Source organism: Corythoichthys intestinalis, chromosome 14 (assembly GCF_030265065.1).
Source record: "Corythoichthys intestinalis isolate RoL2023-P3 chromosome 14, ASM3026506v1, whole genome shotgun sequence".
Classification (NCBI taxonomy): Eukaryota; Metazoa; Chordata; class Actinopteri; order Syngnathiformes; family Syngnathidae; genus Corythoichthys; species Corythoichthys intestinalis.
In genome coordinates this window covers 8570902-8592266 of record NC_080408.1, presented here as the reverse complement: position 1 = coordinate 8592266, position 21365 = coordinate 8570902, and the positions used below count along the sequence as shown (strand labels likewise).

The window sequence follows — 21365 nt, the reverse complement described above, 5'->3', positions numbered from 1 at the left end:
CAAAATTTCAAATTTTGTCTCATCAGTTTCTCTTATCATGCTTGATCATTTACCCTGCAAAATTGAGTTGATCTTCCGTACCGGTTATCCTCAAGGTTGATCCAGCCTTTGTAATCTTTGTGATTCAACTTTCACTCTGCATCTTCAAATGCTGGGGAAACAATGTTGTAGCCAGTGATTAACACGAAGGAGTCACATCAGAAGCAGAGTTTTTAAATTTTATTGACCCATCAAACAGCAGCTCTTTGTTCAGATCTTATTGAAGGCAGCAACGTCGACACTCTGGACCTGCAACGGCGAGACCATCAAACAAATAGTTACCACAAAACGGCAAAAATCCCTCCCACTTTGTTTACTCACAAAGTCCTCAAACTTGGTGATCTCCTCCTCCAAAATGTCTGTCCCCACTTTGTCGTCCTCCACCACGCAGTTGATCTGCAACTTTTTGATACCGTAGCCTACCGGCACAAGCTTGGACGCACCCCACAGGAGACCGTCCATCTGCACCGAGCGCACACACTCTTCCAGCTTGGCCATGTCTGTCTCATCGTCCCACTGGGAGGACACAAAGATGTAAATGTCCAGATCAAATTTTACTTGTTTCAACCCGTCTAAAATGGTAAATAGAGAGTATATCTAACGCATTTATCTACATGGTTACTAGAGGTGGGAATCTTTGGGCACCTAACGATTCGATTATAAATCGATTATTGATTACCCCCCCTCCCCCACCAATAGCTGATTTTTAATGTTTTGTACATTAGTTACAAAAAAAAAAAAAAAAAAGCCTCGCAGGCTTAAATAAACGACTATTTCAGTATCAAGTTAACAGTTAAAAAAACAATAATATACTCAAATCCCCATTCTGTATCAGCAGCTTTAAACTACGTTCAATTACTTTTAATGTTGTGAATCAACAGTTAAAGTTGTTAAAATTGCTCCTGTTATTCCATAATTTCCCTTTTGTCTACTTTCGACATGTGAAAGTTTTAAAACTACTGTATTTTAAAGATAGATTCAAGTCAATATTTTACCGATTTAGGAGTATTTTAGATAAAAAGTTCATTAGTTTCGCTTGGAAGGTTCGCTACAACAGCCTTGCAGGGAAGTCTACTGCTTTAAGATGGCGGCCGTTTACTAACGCCCGCATCTAGCTTTTTGTACATGTGCTGCTAATGCCACCGAGTCTATAATGCATCTAGTCCTATATAAATATGATATCTACCGTGCCATTATGTGGACGTACTTTGTAGCAGCTGTCGGCAGCAGTCAGGTATGTTGTTTTTTTTATCTCGCGGCATGAGTTGAGCTAAAGCCGCGAGTTGAGCATTGGCATTACCCGAGGGGCCGGGTAATGACAAGCATGTTTAGCTACTCTTGCTCCGTTCCTCATTGCGTCCCGAAGACCGTGCGGAGTGTGTTTTACTTCCGCTTTACTCGACATATTTCAATAATCGGAATTTGGATGTTTGTGAATCGTTCTCCAATCTTCCACGGCCGAAGATTTCGCACACCTCTAATGGTTACCATGCCCAAAGTGCTTTACATTCACACAACAATGGTGCTGCCAACCCATTTGGGGCAAATTAGGGTTCAGTGCCTTGCCCAAGGGCACTACAACAATGAGCAGTCGTAGCCAGGAATCGAACCTTCAGACGCAGGATAACTCTAGCTATGAACTGCGCCCCGGCCGCTCATAGTTTTAGGGCACTCATTTGAATACTAATTCCACATTGGCATAATTTGTGCATGAAAGTTAACCAAAATCAGGATTATTTTCTCAAGTGTTTTTATAATTCTGTAGGCATGATCAGAAATAAGTGTCCAGTGTAGTAACTACTACCAGAGTGCATTTGCTTTCATTTTATTAAAACAAAACTACAAAAAAACCTTTACAGTCTCAGGTTATAATAAAATTAAAAAAGGCGTAATAATAATTGAGACCGGACATCTACGTATGTGAACATTACATCAGTGCCACTGATTATGAGACATCCTATTATATGGCTCTTTTCATCCTTGTGCTGTAAAATTAGATTAGTTCGTCACTGGTAGACGTCCAATCCAATTGAACAAAGAGGAACAGTTGTTAAATGATTGGCCACCATTGACGGTAGATGTCCAGACTAGAGATAGACGGATTATCGCCGCCGATTAGATCGGTTAGGAGTGTGCCATCTAAGGCACCCCACGATTCCATTACGATTCTGGGTGCAATGATTCGATCGTTGAACGATTATCGATGCATCATACATACAGTATTAATTAATAAAGTAGCCAAACCAAATTGTCTTATTTAAAATATCCTAATGATTCAACAGGAAAGATGGAAACATGCCCATGCAACAAAAAGCTGCCTTTTTTTCCCTCTTACTAGAAAGTGAAAAAACATTTACCATTTCAAAGGCAGTACTTATTTCTCAACATGCCTATAAAACACAAAGCTGACCTTAAGGTGGTCTTTTTCGCAAGAAGGTTCAAAAACATTAGCCATTTCAAATGCAGTACTTATTTCTCTCAACTACAGATGATATCGGATCGGACGCCGATATGGGCAAAAAATGCGCATCGGTATCGGATCGGCCGACACGGAAAAATTCCGATCCAGACTTCCGATCCAGTTTTTTTTAAAGTCCGGTCTGGGTTTTCCAGTGCACCGATTAACATAATCCATTCCAGTTTTTGCTTCGGTTTCCCTAAAAGTCTGTCTGCATTTTACGGCACACCTTCAACACACTACATTGCCGTCTCTCAATTTACCAAGAGACTATCAGTAAAAATGTCAGCGGTGTGGGATCATTTCACCTTAAAGGACGACAAAGACGAAGAGGCGGAGTCCAACATATGCAACAATAAAGTCAAGCGTGGTGGTAAAGCTGTAAGAAGTTTTAATACAACCAACCTAATCAAGCATTTAGCGAAATACCACCACAAACAATATGAGGAGTATGTTAAGAAAACCGAAGACAAAAAGAAACGTCCTTTTTATACAATTTTTGTAACTAATGCACGAAACATTAAAAGCATCTACTAGCTTGGGGGGTTTGTGGGATTTTCCACTGAGGTTGTTTGTGTGTTTTGCTTTTTTAAGACAGTTTACAATATTATTTGCACGTTTTACTGACTGAGTATGCCATTTCTGTTGGTTATTTATAATGTTTTTTGTTTGTCACTGAATAAACAGGTCAGTTTCTTGTTACCAACCATTGTGTGTTATTCAAACTCACCTAATTCAGCTGGCTAGTTGTTATCAAGAGTACTAAAACCTTTTTCAACATGAGTCTGACAACTAAGTAATGAGGCTAAATAACTTTCAAACTTTAACACATGCTCAGATAGGCCGGTATTGGTATCGGCCAGTACAAAACAATATCGGTATCAGATCGGAAGTGCAAAAACCTGGATCAGGACATCCCTACTTTCAACAATAAAATTTACACTGGTGGAATGAATTCCACATTTTCTGGAAACAAAGAGCCTTTAGAAATAAGACTTTTATCCACTATACTTCATTTTCCCAGATTTCTGTAATATTTAGCATGTATGTAGTGTTACCGCTGTACTTAGTCCTGATTTTACAAGTTCTCCCTCTGGAGTAACTTTTGTACACCACCAAACAACGTGCAAATGGACATGAAAACACGAATTCACTAATTAGCATAGCGGTCAGCGTCAACTAGTAACATCTCAAAAACAACAACAATGAAGGCATAACAGTACAAGACTGTTTGTGTACTCACCTCTTATCGACAAACACGGGACTTTGCAACACACTGGGGACATTTTCCAATTAACACGACTTGAACTTACTGTTGGACAACTGAAAGGCAAGGCGCAACAAACTATCGCTCTTCCTCTCTCGCTCTAAAAAATAACTTGCGCACAGAAAACCCAATTGCGACCCAGTGCTTGCCTGTCTAATACAAAAATTTATTTTCGAGACTTTTTAACAGGAGTAAATTTCTCGGTCAGTAACTTCAACTGCAGCCATCTTAACCTTGTGCATCCCTTTAGGTGTTTGGGCGGCAGACGTATCTTGAATTTCGTTCCGCTAGCAGCGGGCTATCATTAAGTTATTAGGGGGGAAAAAATCGTTTTTTTAACATTTATGAATCAATCAAATCGTCACGTGTCGAATTTCAATGAATCCAATAATCGATCTATTGTCACACCCTTAACATTGGTATCTGCCTTTTGTTTTAAATCTGACTGGCCGATATGAAAAAAAATCAATTTAAACCCGGCCCTCCCTCCTGCCTATTGTCTCCTTCAATAGTATTCACCCAGTCCTCTGATGGGTTAAATGGTAATAGTAAATGGACTAAAGCCTGAGTTATACTCCCGCGTTGCGGGGACGGCGCAGCTACTACGGCGTCATTCGACATTCGATAGTTCTGCGGTGAGTGGACGCGTTGCTCTGTAATTCACCGCCAAGCCACTAGAGGGATGTGGCGTTATGTTTGTACGGTTTTAGGGCATGCTCGTTGACTTCCGCTAGTTGGAGAAAAATTAAACAATGCAAGATGGAACTCTTTAAAGTAAATATTCTGCTCATCAACACTGGATAAATATTGAACATACAAATGTTGAGGGGCAGGCGACGCAGAAGACGGTTTCGAGGCGGTCTGGCCGACTTTTGATGCCGCAGAGAGAGGTTTAGACTCGGGTGGAGAGAGCTAGCTGGCGGCTAGCTTCAAACTGGCGTCGAGCACTGCGTTCAAGGTCTGCAAAGCCCTCCAGCCCGATTTGTTTGCCGTGTCCTACAACCAGCCAGTGGGAAGCCATAGCCGATTTCTGGCGTCTATGGAACTTCCCAAACTGTGTTGGGAGCCTTGATTTTAACGTTATCATAAAAAGCACCGAGGCACTCTCAATCAGTGATGATGTATCGTGTGTGAACTGTCTGTTATTGAAAATTAAAGATCAAAACAACTTTTGACACCACATCTGTGCTTTATTCTTCATATACTTCAAGTGTGACACGTAAATAAGTCACAGACTCACAGCAAACATATGTACACAATAAATGATGAAGTGCACCAACTAAAAATACAACACAAAGTGATAAAAAGTTGGCAGTTTTTGGCTGACTGGGTCACCGCTTCTTGTGGCCACTCGTTTCCGAACACACACGTCTCGGTGGTTTTTCCATTCCCCCCCCAATCGCCGACCTTGCCATTTGGCAATCACAATAATGTCTTGACGAGACTTGCTCTTCGATGAAACTCCCGTCGGCTTGGTCCATTTTTGCGTGTAGAAAACAATATTTGATTCTATTCTACAATGGCGGTGATTTCGCGCTAAACCGGAAACAACAGTCTGAGCGGACCAGTCACAGTCTGTTTTCGCCACGTCAAACACGTCTACGTGACGCGAAGGTTAGAAAATTCGAGAGGCGCGCGTCAGGCTACGGCGTAGGGTCGTAACTTGGTTCTTCCTTGACGGCGTAGGTCTGACGCGGAAGTATAACTCGGCCTTTACACTTGTATTGCGCCTTTCCACCTTCTTAAGGCCCTCAAAACGCTTCACACTATATCCTCTTCTATCTACTGGTGACAAAGCATGTACCAAGAGGTTCCCAGCTCTAATAGATTGAACGATATTCGCCATTATTGGCACTTGTTCTAAATGAATTCGCTTTAACTTAAATAAATGCATTAAAATTGCGAGAAGACTCCTAATTTTAAGAGTTGTGACTTACGGGCTTGACGTCCAACAAGATGGATGACTTGGCGATCAGGGTGGGCTTTTTGGCCTTTTTGGCAGCGTATGCTTCCACGCGCTCTTGCTTTAGACGGGCCGCCTCTTCATCTTCGTCATCGCTGCCGAACAAGTCCATGTCGTCGTCTTCGTCCCCGTTTTCTTCCGCCTGTTTTGCAGGCGCAGCTTTGACGGCGGGAGCGGCCTGGTGAAGGCAATCAATTAAGACATTGAGCGAAAATAACTGTCATTCTTGTTTTCTACCTTGACTACTGGGACTGCTGCTGACCCCGGGGTCTTCTCTAGCTGAACAACTCTGGATTCAAGCTTCTGCAAGGCAGCCTGCATATCGCGGACCACTAAGAAAACCGCAGTTTAGCCTTCAGCAGAGTGTAAAACACTTCAGTGCATTTACCTTTGTGCAAAGCTTGGTTCTCCAACTCCAGGCTCTTCATGCGGCCAATCAGCTCCTGCTCTCCTGACTGTGAGGAAGACTGTCGAGGGCAAATGAAAGAACACGCGAATGTTCAAGCACGATTCACACTTCATGATCAAAAGGTGAGTTTGCGGTTTCAGCTGCATGACATGTACTGACAACTCCAGGAGGTTTACCCCTATCAGATGCAAATTTATCAAAAAATTATGCCAATCAGGTTTGTACAACAAAAAAAGTTTTGTTTGGTTTTCCATTTTGAGATATTTACAATTATTTTATAGGTTAATCTGATGTCAACCAGTCGAGAAATTTAGTTCGAAAGGTGCCAATCTGAACCCCCCGAGAGGGTGCGTTCCCGGCAGGAGTGAGCGTTTTGTGGCAAACCTAGTGCGTCCAATAGCAAAAGTGCTGGAGACACCCAGGTCACGGCCGAGGAAACCTTGACAAATGTGCCTTCTTAGAAAGTTTGGGACACTCGAAAAATGGCTCAGACTCCTCCAATTGCTAAGACGAATAATATCTCGAATGATCCTGTTTGTGCGGAACTAAATTCACAACAACAACAACATACTATTCCGTTCTTGCCATAACTAGTAATGCTCTTTACAAGGCTATTACACTCTCACACTCCTTAAAATAAGTGGCTGTTTACTTGTACAACGCGGGAAGTCGATCGAGAAATAGGCGAGTAGGCAGAGTCCGAGCGGTGACGAAGCTGAGTGAAGTGGCTCCTAGCCAGATTACCAGGCGACTGGCAGAGGGGGTGTAGGATCCTCAAAAAATAAAGTGACAAAAAGGAACTGGTTGGGCAATAAATGTATTGTACTAAACCACAGCATAGCCATTGTTGTTGACGTCGCAGGGCGTTGACGTCACATGGGTATGCTGCCGGATTCCACAGTGTCACTTTTTAACTACATACATTTCATCGGTTCTGCCCTCCCAATTTGAACCACAGTGGAACATAAATAAGAACAGCAAACGCAAAATGAACAGGAAAGACTGGTTGAGACGAGTAGCGTTCATGTGTCAAGTTCGCTCGTGACAGCATTGTTTGATGTCAAAAACGGTTACCAAATTTTCGCAATAAACTATTGTGTGATCCAACTTATTCCAATATTATAATGGGGATAATTAGCATCCACGGCTGTCGTGTACTCTCCATATGATTAGGATATACAGTACAGTGAAACAGCAGTTTTCTGATAGCCCGTGCATAACGGCACACGAAAACGTAGATGCAGCTTGCCTCTACCGAGACGTCTAAGTGGCTCCGTGACCAAGAGAATGCTGCCTTACCTTATTTTTGTCACGTAAAAGCAATGTCCAGATTGTTAATCATCCTGGCGGTCTTCTCAGATTTGCCATACTTAATCAGATGTTACTCCCGAAGCTTGCTTCCCAGTGAATAAGTGACACGGAAAACGAATAAATGTACCGTATTGGCCCGAATATAAGACGGCCCTGATTATAAGACGACCCCCTCTTTTTCAAGACTCGGGTTTGAAAAAAAAAAAAAAAAAAAAAAAAAAAAAAAAGACTTTTTGAACACCAAATTTTTATACAAAAAAATAATTACAGTACATCTGAAACAAATGATAAAATATATTTGAGAGAAAAAGCATGTTATTTTGCCTCATTCAAATCTTAATATCTGAACATTTAGATATGTAAACTAAAGTGCGATCACATTCGTAAATGAATGACTTCTGGTTTTTGAAATGTAAATAAACCAATCTATTGTAATAAAACAACAAAATTGCAATAACTGCATTAACCATCAAAGTGAAGTCTAACTGTAGTCTTGAAACAAATCTGAATACATAAAAACATTGCAATAAAATAATGCAAACTGGTTAAACTTGAGAGTAGCCGAGATCTGTCATGACAGAACATCGCTTCAATGATATCTGGCGCCATCTAGCGTCGTGAATGGGTATAATGTCTAGACCGCGAATATAAGACGACCCCCACTTTTTCAGTCTTATTTCAATGCAAAAAACACCGTCTTATATTCGGGCCAATACAGTATTTAAACTTAGTTTGACTGCTGGCTATTCGTATCGTTTTCTGCCCAACAAATTATAATGACGCCTTATTTTACACATTGAGAGCTAAGAGGCAGAGAAAGGCGAGTGGACACAGGTGTTCAGATTCGTAGCTCAGACCGCGCTGTTTATTGGCAAAAGCGTCGGCAAGTACTTCACAACATAAACATAGTTGTGAAAATACAATAAAAATCTCTCAAAGAATAATGTTCAAAAAAGGAAAAGTGCTTCAATCTGGATTAATGAGGCCCTATTGTCACAGTTAAACAATAATGCAAAGGACTAGCATTCACAAATTCACAATCAAAATAGATATGAACATTAACAAAACTTAGACTTTGGTCAAACTCAACATTTCAGCAACTCGTTTAGCTCAACAAATACACTGGATGGCAATATTTAGCCACGATATACAAACTATGATGCGGGAGCCATTATCAGGAGTCTTGTATGTTGTTTTCACAACATACAAAATGAACATAGGGCACAATGGACCCGCCGTAAAAAAAACTACAGCGTCAGCGAAGGGGGAAAAAAACACTCATTGGCTTGATCTCTAAAATTCGCAATTGACACCTTGTGGTTTACTTAAATCACTACCTTACACAGTTAAAGAGTGACACTGTGGATGTAGTAAAGGAAATTTTATTAAAATGAAAACATTAAGAGGGATTTTAATATCAAATTATTATAACTCGTACTAACATTTATCTTTTAAGAACTACATGTCTTTCTATCTGTGGTACCCTTTAAGGGACGGCAACTTCAGAACGAGCGTGTAGCAGCGATGAAGCAAATTTTATTTACCTTTATTTTATAATGAATATTTTTTTTAGACCGGGTGCTGAGAAATGTGTGCTTAACACTTCCAAGCATTTAAGGACTTTACGCAACATTCAAAACATTCCTCGAACCTTGAAAACGTGATAAAATCATTTTCAAGGATTTCAAGGACCCGTACGAACCCTGAAAGAAAATATTTTTTCATCCATCACTCTGTTTTATTGTATTGTTCAAAAGTTCCCGTTTTTTTGGGTCACCCTGTACATGACTTGCATTCTACACACACACAAACATTCAAAGTTATTATGAATGGATCATTTATTTCACACCAAATGACACAATTATCATTATGATTATTATGATGATTCAAAACAACAACAAAAACAAAACCGTAATCCACCCCAATTAGGTCACTTCATGCAATGACGTGATGATGCCACACAAATGTCAAATGATCGATGGCGGCCATGCAGCATTCCCACACGTTCATAACTTACATTTCTGTGTTGGCGCTTGTACTGGCGCCCTTTGGCCTGTTGGGGCGCAGCGCTTTTCACCTGCGGCATTTGAAAGCCCAGGTGATGGCAGCATGGAAAGAAAGTTATTTTAAAATATGAAAAAAGGACAAGCAGCCATCTCTTTAAGCCGATGAGGCTTCATAATTTGCAAGCTAACTCATTGGCTGTTGGTGATCGGCCTAAAGTTTCAAAGCGATATACTACAGTCTGTATTTAGCTGCATAGTAAAAGGAATCGAGACAGCTGCCAAAGCACCTGACCTGGCTGGCCAAGGCTTCTAAATAGAGCACACGTTTGCGCCCACACAGCTGCTTTGGGCTATGATGTAACTTTGGCCTAAACCAATAGAGGCAGATAGGGCAGCGGGACCTTTCCAAGGTTGAAGGTTTTACGGCAAACCTCCAAAAAACGACTATAGCAACTCATGCTTGAATTGATCTGAAAGACAATCTGACTAGAATGGCTGCAATAATATCAATAATAAAAAAAACTGTTTACGAGACAAGGATTAACATTTCTAACCAATGTGGTTAAAACACAACCCTCCAAAGAAAAGTGAATAAATTAGTGACCTGTTGCTGCTTGGGGGCAGGTCCATTAGCGCCCTCGTAGAACTTCCTCTCGGCCTCATCGTAGCGGTTCTTGTCAAACCACACTTTCTCGGCAGCAAGGCACTCGAGTCCACTCATGATGGTGCTGAGGGCAAAACAGTTATTTATACTTCCAGAATTGCAACACTAAGACTGATGGCAACAAATACGCAAGATGCTGGCCCGATATTTAAACTCTTACATTTAATACACACACATGCGTACACTTGCCCCTCAAAACCAGAACACAACAAGGATTTTCTACACTATCTGCTAAATTAGACTTAATATGCCAAAACGGTTACCCCCAACATCTACTTTAGTGTTGTTTTTGTCAACAATGACAAGAATGAAAATATTTCATGGATATATGCTGGTCCTTCTAGAAAAATTAGCATATTGTGATAAAGTTCATTATTTTGTACTGATAAACATTAGACTTTCATATATTTTAGATTCATTACACACAACTGAAGTATTTCAAGCCTTTTATTGTTTTAATATTGATGATTTTGGCAAAAAAGTCAAGAAAAACCAAAAATCCCCATCTAAAAAAATTAGCATATCATGAAAAGGCACTCTAAATAAGCTACTAACCTAATCATCTGAATCAACGAATTAACTCAAAACCCCTGCGAAAGATTCCTGAGGCTTTTAAAAACTCCCAGCCTGGTTCATTACTCAAATCCGCAATCATGGACAAGACTGCCGACCTGACTGCTGTCCAGAAGGCCATCATTGACACCATCAAGCAAGAGGCTAAGACACAGAAACATTTCTAAGCGAATCGGCTGTTCCCAGAGTGCCGTATCAAGGCACCTCAGTGGGAAGTAAGAAGTGTGGCAGGAAACGCTGCACAACCAGAAGAGGTGAAAGCACCCTGAGAAAGATTGTGAAGAACGGCCGATTCCAGACCTTGGGGGACCTGCAGAAACAGTGGGCTGAGTCTGGAGTAGAAACATCCAGAGCCACCGTGCATAGGCGTGTGCTGGAAATGGGCTACAGGTGCTGCATTCGCCAGGTCAAGCCACTTTTGAACCTGAAACAGGGGCAGAAGCGCCTGACCTGGGCTACAGAGAAGCAGCACTGGACTGTTGCTCAGTGGTCCAAAGTACTTTTGGATGTCATTCGGAAATCAACGTGCCAGAGTTTGGAGGAAGACTGGGGAGAAGAAAATGTCCAGTGTCAAGTATCCACAGTCAGTGATGGTCTGGGGTGCCATGTCAGCTGCTGGTGTTGGTCTACTGTGTTTTATCAAGGGCAGGGTCAATGCAGCTAGCGATCAGGAGCTTTCTGAGCAATTCATGCTTCCATCTGCTGAAAAGCTTTATGGAGTTGAAGATTTTATTTTTCAGCCCGACCTGGCACCTGCTCACAGTGCCAAAACCACTGGTAAATGGTTTACTGACCATGGCATTACTGTGCTCAATTGGCCTGCCAACTCTCCTGACCTGTACCCCATAGAGAATTTGTGGGATATTGTGAAGAGGAAGTTGAGAGACGCCAGACCCAACACTGTGGATGAGCTTAAGGCCGCTATCGAAGCATCCTGGGCCTTCAGAACACCTCAGCAATACCACAGGCTGATTGCCTCAATGCCCCGCCGCATTAAAGCAGTCATTTCGGCAAAAGGATTTCCTACCAAGTATTGAGTGCATAGCTGATATAATTGAAGGTTGACTTTTTTTGTATTAAAAAAAAAAAAAAAAAAACTTTTTTTGTATTGGTCGGATGAAATATGCTATTTTTTTTAGATAGGGATTTTTGTTTTTTCTCGACTTTTTTGCCAAAATCATCAATATTAAAACAAAACAATGAAAGGCTTGAACTACTTTAGTTGTGTGTAATGAATCTAAAATATATGAAAGTCTAATGTTTATCATTACATTACAGAAAATAATGAACTTTATCACAATGTGCAAATTTTTTTAGAAAGACTAATATAGTTTTGGTCTGACGAGACAAAAATGCAACAGTTTCTGTCATATATTCACAAAGCATGAGTCAGTAACATTTTCATGTTGTACAATACGTGGAGTACGCTAGCTTGCATTGTAGCAGTGTTCGGGTCGTGTCACTCGTGAGATGTGCTGCGCCTCTCCCTCACTCTCCTCACCGGAGTTTAGGATGTTTCAAGCTAGGCTGTGCTCCATCTTGCTTTTTTAGAAACTTTTTATCTTGGCAAAAGAGAATATGCAATGTTGTTTTTAAAGTTTTAAAAATCTGTGCTGAGTGATCACCACACACTAAATGTAACTCACTGCGTAAGCATTAGCATTAACTTTAGCATGGCGAGCATCCTGTTAAATGCTTACACAATTTTTTCCCTTTCTTTACATACAGTTTGTGGCTTCTAGGTGGATTTAATTGAAAATAATATTCTGCTTTTCCTGCCGAGCGTGTGTGTTATCGTCACAAAGTTGAAGTTGTCGAGGCAATAGCATGTGCTCGTCTATGTTCATCCGAAATTGTTGGAAACATTATAACTTGAATTGGATAGATGAAACATTTTGAATGACTTGATGAAAACAAGACAAAATTTGTATTTGATTTAGACTAAAACTAGACTGAAACGAACACATTTTGAAAAGACTAAAATATGACAGATTAATATTTTTGTCCAAAAGAACAATTAAAAGGGCTGGCAAAAACAACACTGATCTAATTATATTTTTCCTCAGGAAATTAAAAATTGTATGCATTTGAGGTGGGTTTTTTTTTTTACATCCCCCCACCCTTTTTTTTCTTTTTAAACTGTCTGTTGCCCATATTTTCAGCAAACTAAAAATCATTAACACTACATAGCACCAGTAAACTTGGGCAGAGACTCAAATGACCCTCCCAGTTGAAACGGATCAGACGTCAATGAGATGAATGCGTTCTACCCCTTTACATTATACAGATATTCTTTCATTAGGTCAGATGTAAGTGTAAATTGTACATAATTAAGTACTGAATAACATTCTTTTGGAAACAAAACAATTTAGACATTACATGCAACAATGAAACCAACAGCCTGCTTTTGCCAAATCAACACATTCCTCGGACAGCGAAGCAGACTTGTCTGCTCAGCAGGATTACCACAGACGGCCAAAATGCTGTATATCCAAGAGTGAGCCATTTCCCTTTCACGTTGATATACTTATAGTTTCAAAAATGACAACATGGAAGCCAAACGACAAGAGTGCAAGGCAGACAACTAATAGTACACATCATTTCTTCCATTCCTCGCACCCCGACCTGTTGTCGCTCTCAGAGAGGCCCTTCTTCCGAAACTTGGGGTCCCTGCTGCCTTTTCCTCCCTTCTCAGTCTCGGATGATGTTCGGAAGCGGCCCCTGCTATAGCGACGGTGGGGGGTACCGGATGACTTGACCGTGGGGATCTGGGAAGATTCCTGTTGGGAGCGTTTGGCCCAGTGGCCCCTGGTGTTGGGGCTCCTCGGGGAAAAGGACTGCTGCTTGAAGATCTCTGCGTGGACGCCGGGGCTCCTTCCGTAGGAGCCGCCGGCCTCCAAGGACGAGCCCAAGTTTTCTTCCTCGGGGCCCGAGTTCTGATGCTCTGACTGGGACAAGCGGGTGTGGCGCCGCATCTTTCCAAACTGGAGGTTATCTCCGCTGATGATGCTCCTCTCCGGAGTGGCTGCTTTTGGCTCAGAGCTCAACTGATCCATCCGCTTAAGGAAAAAACAGAGTTCTTCTCACAGAGAAAAACAACAAGTGGCAGCTAACTTTATGCTACAACTTCACGGAATAACTCTTAGGCAGTACTCAGACGAGGCCATTCAAGGCTTAGTGGACTTGACAGACTCAACAATAGCCATTATATCATAGCTGTTTCACACTAGCGGCAGCCAACGACAAGCACAAAACGAGAGGAGCCACGCAGGGTGACCTAGACGCCGTCAGGAAGTAAAAAGCAGGTGGACTCCAGCAAGCGTATTTACTATAGTGTAGTGCTGCAACAATTACTCTATTAAATCATGTAATTTGATTAGGGGAAAAAAATGCTTCCTATCAATTTTGCTGCCTCGAAGATGCTTTTAGTTGGAGTGGCGTTGTAATGGTTTGTTTTGAAAGTGTTTGCATTTAGTTTTATTGATTTGGGTGGATACAATGCTCTCTAGTGGCAACAGTGAATATAACTCATCTAATGTGGCTGGATCCAGCTGCTTCCGGTTGAGACCAACATAAGGTTGTAAGTTTTTCTTTGAGCGAATATGATTGTTTTTGCATTTGTAATTGAGGTATATTTGGCAGTCTTTTTTGTGGGAATATGTGTTTGAACGATTCGTTAAGAGCATTGCAAAAAAAACTAGCATTTTATAGCATTTAAGCTAGTGGACTGTTGTTACGTAAGATACTCAATTGTTCTTTGGTTGTACTTCGATTCTCATTTATTATTATTTTTTAATCTATCCTTTAGAGCTGAAACGAGCAACTCGAGTTTAAAAACTGATCCGAGTAATTTTATTCACCTCGAGGAATCGTTTAATTTTGCCAGCTCTAAGCATCACGTTTTGCCCGGACTACTTTTAATGCGGGACAACGCGCTAACGTCACGTGCGTAGAGAGCCGTTACAAACTGCGACAACGTTGCTTAAAAACTACGCCCGCATGTTGCTACGGTGGTAGCAGCCTAGCAGGTAGCGTCTGATGCGAAATGACCAACATGCCGGCGTTAATAAAACAGCCGCCATCTTAAAGCGGTACACTTCTCGGCGCTCATAAATAAGATTAACGTTACTTTCACTCGCTCACGTAATATTATCCCTGCGGAGGGCTAGGTTTCTATTCATTATGACCACTGCCGATGCGTGGCTAACTCTTACATACAGGCTTTATTTAATCTGTGAAAACAGCGCTGTAGAGTGATTAGGGTGTAAAATAAAAATATAATAATGCTAACTGTCAATTTTAGCTCAGTAGTCATTGCTGGATAAAACACCAAGTAGCATTGGTGCCTAATGTGCTCCAATACAGCCCAACATTTATTTTGAGCACTGCAAAAACTCAAAATCCTATCAGGACTTAGAGGTTTAGAATAACTTAAAACTTAACTAGAATTTATAGCTTGACACAAGTGGAAATTCAATTGAAACACGTAGGAAAAACACCTTTTAAGTGTGTTATCAGCGTAATGACATTTTTAGGTAAGAATTTTTTTTTTTTTTTATAACATCTAAAAGGTTTTGGAGTGAAAGCAGTGAATTAGTCTTTTTTTGTCACATTTGAGATGCAATTGTTGGCTGTTTTCAACAATGTACATCGAAAATAAAGACATTGATTGACTGAAAATGGTTCAATATTACATGAAATGTATTTTCTCATCTGTATGTATAATTGCTCTTTACCTAACAAAAAATGTTTTATCCGATTACTCGATTAATCGATAGAATTTTCAGTCGATTACTCAAATACTAAAATATTCGATAGCTGCAGCCCTAATATCGTTTGAGGCTAAACTTGGGTATTTCAATTATTGCTCTTGTGAAAACGAAAGTAATTCTGCACTTTGGGGGAAAAAAAACAACGTATTTTGTATTCGCATTTAATGCTCTTTTTAAAGTGTAATATTAGCAAGCCTTTGTTTTACATCTCCTAAAATTGATTCTGCAATGAATTAAATAATCCTTATCCAATTACTTGATTATTCGAACTGATAGATTAATCCATGACTAAAATAATTGATAGCTGCAGCCATACTATAAACAAACACCAATTCATTTATTTTTCATTGTTGCACAAGAAAACCAACTTTTCCCATTTCAAGTATTAGGGGCATTATATAATATACGTACATATAATAGATGTGTTAAGAGTTTTACTAGTTTTGGTGACAAGGTGAAAAGTTTTTTTTTGTCATTTGTGAACTACATTTCCACACAAATGCACATTGAGTTATCATTTAGCTTAGCAAGGAGAGGCGACTCATTTTTGAGTGTCCTAGAGCTTGCAAAAATTTTTAAAAAGCGCCCTTATCAAGGTTTCGGCGTCTTTGATTTATGTGTATCCCCAGCCTGATCAGTACTCTTTCCCTTCTACTATTGGCTGTGTTGTTGACGTCAGCGTGGCAGCGCTGTGAAAGTTGAACAAGTTTCTATTTTCGGCCCCACTCCTACTAGCTGAAAATTCACTCAAGAATTTCCGCTCAGTCCAAAAAGGCCGCAGCTCACTTTCGCCGACAAGTCCCCTCCCACATACACAATGAATGGGTTGCCGAGCACCCCGTCATTGTGTCGCTAGTGTGAAACTGCTTTAACAGATGCCAGACTAGACTTTGGGTGTCAAACGGGCTCATGCATGGTACAAATTAGGCCTCGCGCAAGTACACCAGCTTCCAATGTGCTCTTCGGTTGACGATTGATCAAAAAGCTTCAAATAAATCTTAGTTTATTTCAATATTTGGGAATAATAAGGCTCAACTCTTTACAGGGAAATCATTTTTGGTCATTAAAAAAAGATCCCAGTCAAAATGGATGAGATGTCTAGCACAATCAGTGGCAGTCATGAAAGGCTTATAAAAAGGTTAACACTGAAAATCTCTGCTTTGGTGGAAGTTTGAATGTCCAACTAATAGAAGCTAATGGATCAATGTCACGTTACACTTTAAAACTTGCATTTTGGTTTCCTAAACGCCACACAATTAGAAATTACAGTAAAACCTCCAAAATTCAAATACTCTTAGAGTTGTACAAATATATGAATTAAATGTATTAATGTTATTTTGTTCATTTTTGGCTTTTTGCAGTCTTCACAGAAGAGAACCGGGGATGTCAACATAACCCCCGCGTTCACCAATATCTATGAGGACTTTTTTTCTTGTATTTTAATTTTAAACTTCAATTTCAAACATTTCAAATTTTATATATTTATTAGATAAATCATTTTTTCCTAAGACTTCTCCACATGTAATGACATCTTTTTTTATCAAGTCCAAAGTCTGCCTGAGTAAATGATCATTTAGTATTTACATAATTTATCAGGGTCTTGAACCTTGGAGGTTTCGCTGTAATTTGTTTTTAATGATTACAATAAATTAACCACACCAGCAGTGTTCAATTAAGGAACTCCAAATTACAGAACATAAAAAGGACATGACCCCATGATTTCATTGCATTGAATACTGTATGCTCCCTGTAATTGAACAAAAAACACATACACATGCCCAATAAAACAAAAGCCCAATTAGCATCAGATAAGACTCAATATCAATTACAAACGAGGACATTTACAGTTGCAATCATTTACAATTTGCTGTTAAGCGGGAACACCTCCGTTAAGTTGGCCCCCCATTAGACGCATGTTCATATAAAAATGATGTCAATCAGCCCATTTTGATTAAAAATGGCTAAAAATTGTGTCATTGTAAATGTTTTTATTTGTGCTGCAATGGTTTTGAGATATTCTTTTATTTTGTTGTGACGGCATCATGCAGCCCCCCCATTTACTGCAAAATGGACCCGAAGTGGTGCCGTTATCACTACAACAGAAAAAAATACGTAATATCGATAAAAGAGCGTTTGTGGCGGTGACCCAGTCAGTAAAAAAATAAAATGTGTAATATCTATTAAACCGTCAGTTAAACTCTGGATGACCTTGGGAAAAAAAAAAAAATTGTAATAATAACTTGTAACAACTGCAAAGCTGTGGCAGCACAAACAAACAAAAAATTCCAGCACAAACGGATGCGGTTCCATTCCTGGGACGTCATTACTCGAAATGAGTATCTCAATATACTATAAAATGTTAGCAGCACAAACAAAACTTTTTACAGCACAAACTAGCAAAAACGAACAGAACCACTTCGGGTCCATTTTACAGTAAATGAGCGGCTTGGAGTGACGTCATCACTCGAAATGAATGTCTCAAAAGCTATAAAACGTTAGCAGCACAAGTGAATTTTTTTTACAGCATTAATGATTGACATAATTGTTACATAAATTTGCGTCTGATGGGGGGCCAGCTTCACGGAGCTAACGGGGGCAAATTATAGAAATTTGACTCTTTTCAGGTCTACAAATGGCGGGGTCTGTTCTAACTCTAGAGCAGTGGTTCTTTACCTTGCTAAAGGCACCGAAACCGAACCCTCCAAGTTTCACATGTGTATTCACAACACTTCAGAATTAGATCACAAAGCAATTTTTCCGAATTCAAAACCAATATATCTAAGCTAGCAAGCTAATAAGTTAGCAAATCCCCATTCAAAAATCTTCTCATTTTGACAGCATGTTTTATAAAACAGGTCAAAGTTTTGAGACTACGCTGCCCATTGGTCTGTTGTATTCCTCATACCAAGTGCGAGTCGACCTTCCACCGAGCAAACCAGTTCCTCCTCCCATACGTTTGAGCAAACCAGTCCAAGACCTAGTCTAAAAAGCCACTTTGCATAGATTTAATCAGCGTACGAAAATAGGGCTCTGCGTTTCTTTACTTTCGCCGAACCCTTAGACTTACTCACCAATCCAGAGGCGTCGCGTCCCATTAGGCAAACCAGACAACTGCCTAGGGCCCCCAGCCAGCAGGGGCCCTCAGAGGGCCAACAGATTTAGCACACGCAGCTTTACTGCACTGTCACAGTGACAAGTGTAGGGAGTGTTTCAATACCATGGAATAATTTGGCAGGTTATCTAACGGTTCTGTTATCAATCCCAATCAGCACTAACCACGTCACGTAGATTATATATGTTTAAGAAAGTCCAATCAGCTATTAATACCACATGACTGATTTAAGAGTGACTCACCAAGTACTCTCGGGAAAGTCCTTGCCGAGTTTATGTAGATTTTCACAGGCCACCTCATTATTCATGTGACTACTTAAAGAAATGGTGATTTTTCCCAAAAAGTCTATGAATGGGTCTATCGTATTCCTCGTCGAAACCTCCATAAGAATTTATAACATATATGCATCTAAAATAATCCTAAACTATTTTATTAGCAAATTTAATACTCATTTCGGTCAGTAGTCCAACAATCAATGGTTTTTACGGAATAATTTGAATTTGGTGGGTCGTAGGGCCAATCTGACTACTGATTTCACACAAAGGTATATACCTCCGCATCCAATGGTGGTATTTTTGTGTTGCTAGTCTTCTATTGCTCCAAGTCCAACTGTCCCCCTTAATTGCTCACGCTCGAAGGGCCCCATGTTGCTTGTTGCCTGGGGCCCCTTGCTACGTCTCTGCACCGAACCCCCGGGGTTCAATGGAACCCAGGTTAAGAACCACTGCTCTCGAGCCCGTCGCCAACATACAACTTATTTTTCATAAAGTTTGTTTTTAACAATGTTTCTACATCAACTGTGTGATGTTTTGACAAAGATCCACTAAACAAGACAAAAGAGTGTTCCAAGTTTAGGATTAGTAATTAGGGTCGGGAACCTTTGGGTACCTGATGATCCGATACGATTTGCGATACAAGGCTTACGATAATGATGGGTTTAGGGTAAGGGTTTATACAAGTCATCCCAATACATAATTCTACAAAACGACTGAAACAGAAAAACAGGCTATATTCATCCTTCTGCTGTGAATTGACTATCACTAGTAGGTGTCCAATCCGCATCCACTTCAAACGGATTGAATGAGTTAATTATGGGGCATTTCACATCATTCCTTGTTGATTTTTGTTGACTTCCTTTACCTTTTGGGGCATTTACGAGTCACTTCCTGTTGATTTTGGGATACTGAAAAAGGATGTGAGTCAAGAATGTCTCTAAATGAATAGGAAGTAACTTGTAAATGCCCTAAATTGAATAGAAACTGACCTGTAAATGCCCACAAGACTGGCTGTGAATGCTCATTTCAGTGCCATTGACGGCGCTAAACGTCCAATTCAGTCAAAATGAATTGGATGTCAGGGCGCCGTCCATGGCAAACGTAGACACTATTCAAATGGAAGATATTGGTTGTATTTTTTAAACGGTGACCTTTTTAAAATGATATATCGATTCTTGGCGGGAGCATATCAATAACCTTTTGGGTTACTAGGTTTTGCGATATGTCACCTTTTCAATGTATTGTCACACCCAGAGTAGTAATAAAGCATTATTGCTCATTTTTATATTGTTCCGCTTCACATTCAGATTTACAGTTTAATTTCAAACAAAAATTCTTCATTCTCTTATATAGATTTCACCATAGAAATAGAGAACTTGATTTTTCCACAGGCAGTTTCATTAATTGATGCTTTGCATGCAAATAAATTGGCAAATTACAACGAATTGATCAAGCAGAAACATGTCTTAGACAATGAATTTAGACAAATTAAACACGAAACAGTATGATATCCAACACTTACCTATGGTAACTGAAATGAGACCGACAACAAACATAGGAAATACACAAACACACACAGAAAATAAAACTTTTACATCGTTAGCCAACTCATTAGGTACACCCATACATTCTAAATGGAATCCATAAATGGGTCGCTGTCACAGTCCAAGTATGTCAGTCTATGCGATACAGTTGCTGTAATTAGCTTTATATAGAGCGTCAAGTAGTTAGAAAAATGTCTAAGCTTTCACAAACATTGTCTCCAATTATAGACAAATAATATGAGCATGATATGACATGTAACAACTCCGTCCAAGTTTTTGACAGCTGCCTCGAATGGTGACTGAACACGTGGCGCTTAAACCAGTCATAATGTCGCACATTACCTCGCATTCGAACCTGTACGAATTTGTTAAAAGTTTCAGGGCGCTCGCGTGTGACTTTTCCACACTTACCTGGTTGTTTTATTCGACGTTTCAAGTCTCCGGAAGCGTCCCTTCGCGTGCTGCCTCGGCTGTAATCCGACGGGAAAAGGGCCGCCGTGAAACGGACGCTTTTATTCGTTGAACGCGGAGGGGGTAGCCACTTTGGCGGTTTTCCAAAATGTCAATTGGTTGCTTGTTTAAATCTTCGTAGTTGTGTTTATTATAATTATTACACCACGATGATAAGTCAGAGTTCAATATTTAAAAACGTATATCCTGTTTTCCAATATGTAGAATTACCCTTAAGAATGGTATGAGCCTTTTTTCTGAAGACTTCGTTTCCCACAATGCTACTCGCCTCAATGTTTTTTTTTCTAGCTGCCCTTCCATTGACTGTAAAGCCTTACACTTTTCTTAAACGTATATGAAATATTGCATTCCAACACGAACAATTTTTTTGTCTTTGCATATTTTAAAAACGGTATTATAACTGGACGAAGCTAAACCAGGTAATTTTCGAGCAATTTGTCATTTGTCCGGTAGAGGGCACAATACAATCATTTACAGTGTGCATTCAGCAGGCAGTCGCTG

General features: G+C 40.1%; 1 protein-coding gene across 4 annotated transcripts; it reads right to left on the bottom strand.

The window, feature by feature from the left end:
* Nucleotides 1–209: 209 nt before the first annotated feature.
* LOC130929579 (elongation factor 1-delta-like) lies at nt 210–20946 on the bottom strand. Of its 4 annotated transcripts, XM_057856851.1 has the most exons (9): nt 20372–20383; nt 13316–13749; nt 10058–10181; nt 9465–9524; nt 6116–6194; nt 5965–6059; nt 5702–5905; nt 361–555; nt 210–288 (listed from the first exon to the last, which is right to left on the bottom strand). In XM_057856851.1, the coding sequence occupies exons 2-9, from the start codon at nt 13744–13746 to the stop codon at nt 250–252; spliced, it is 1227 nt and encodes a 408-aa protein (XP_057712834.1). In that variant the 5' UTR covers nt 13747–13749; nt 20372–20383; the 3' UTR covers nt 210–249. The 4 variants fall into 4 exon arrangements, with proteins under 4 accessions (XP_057712834.1, XP_057712833.1, XP_057712836.1 ...); XM_057856850.1 differs by lacking the exon at nt 20372–20383 and having other exon boundaries at nt 13316–13796; XM_057856853.1 differs by lacking the exons at nt 9465–9524; nt 13316–13749; nt 20372–20383 and adding an exon at nt 20805–20946.
* Between the last annotated feature and the right edge of the window lie 419 nt (nt 20947–21365).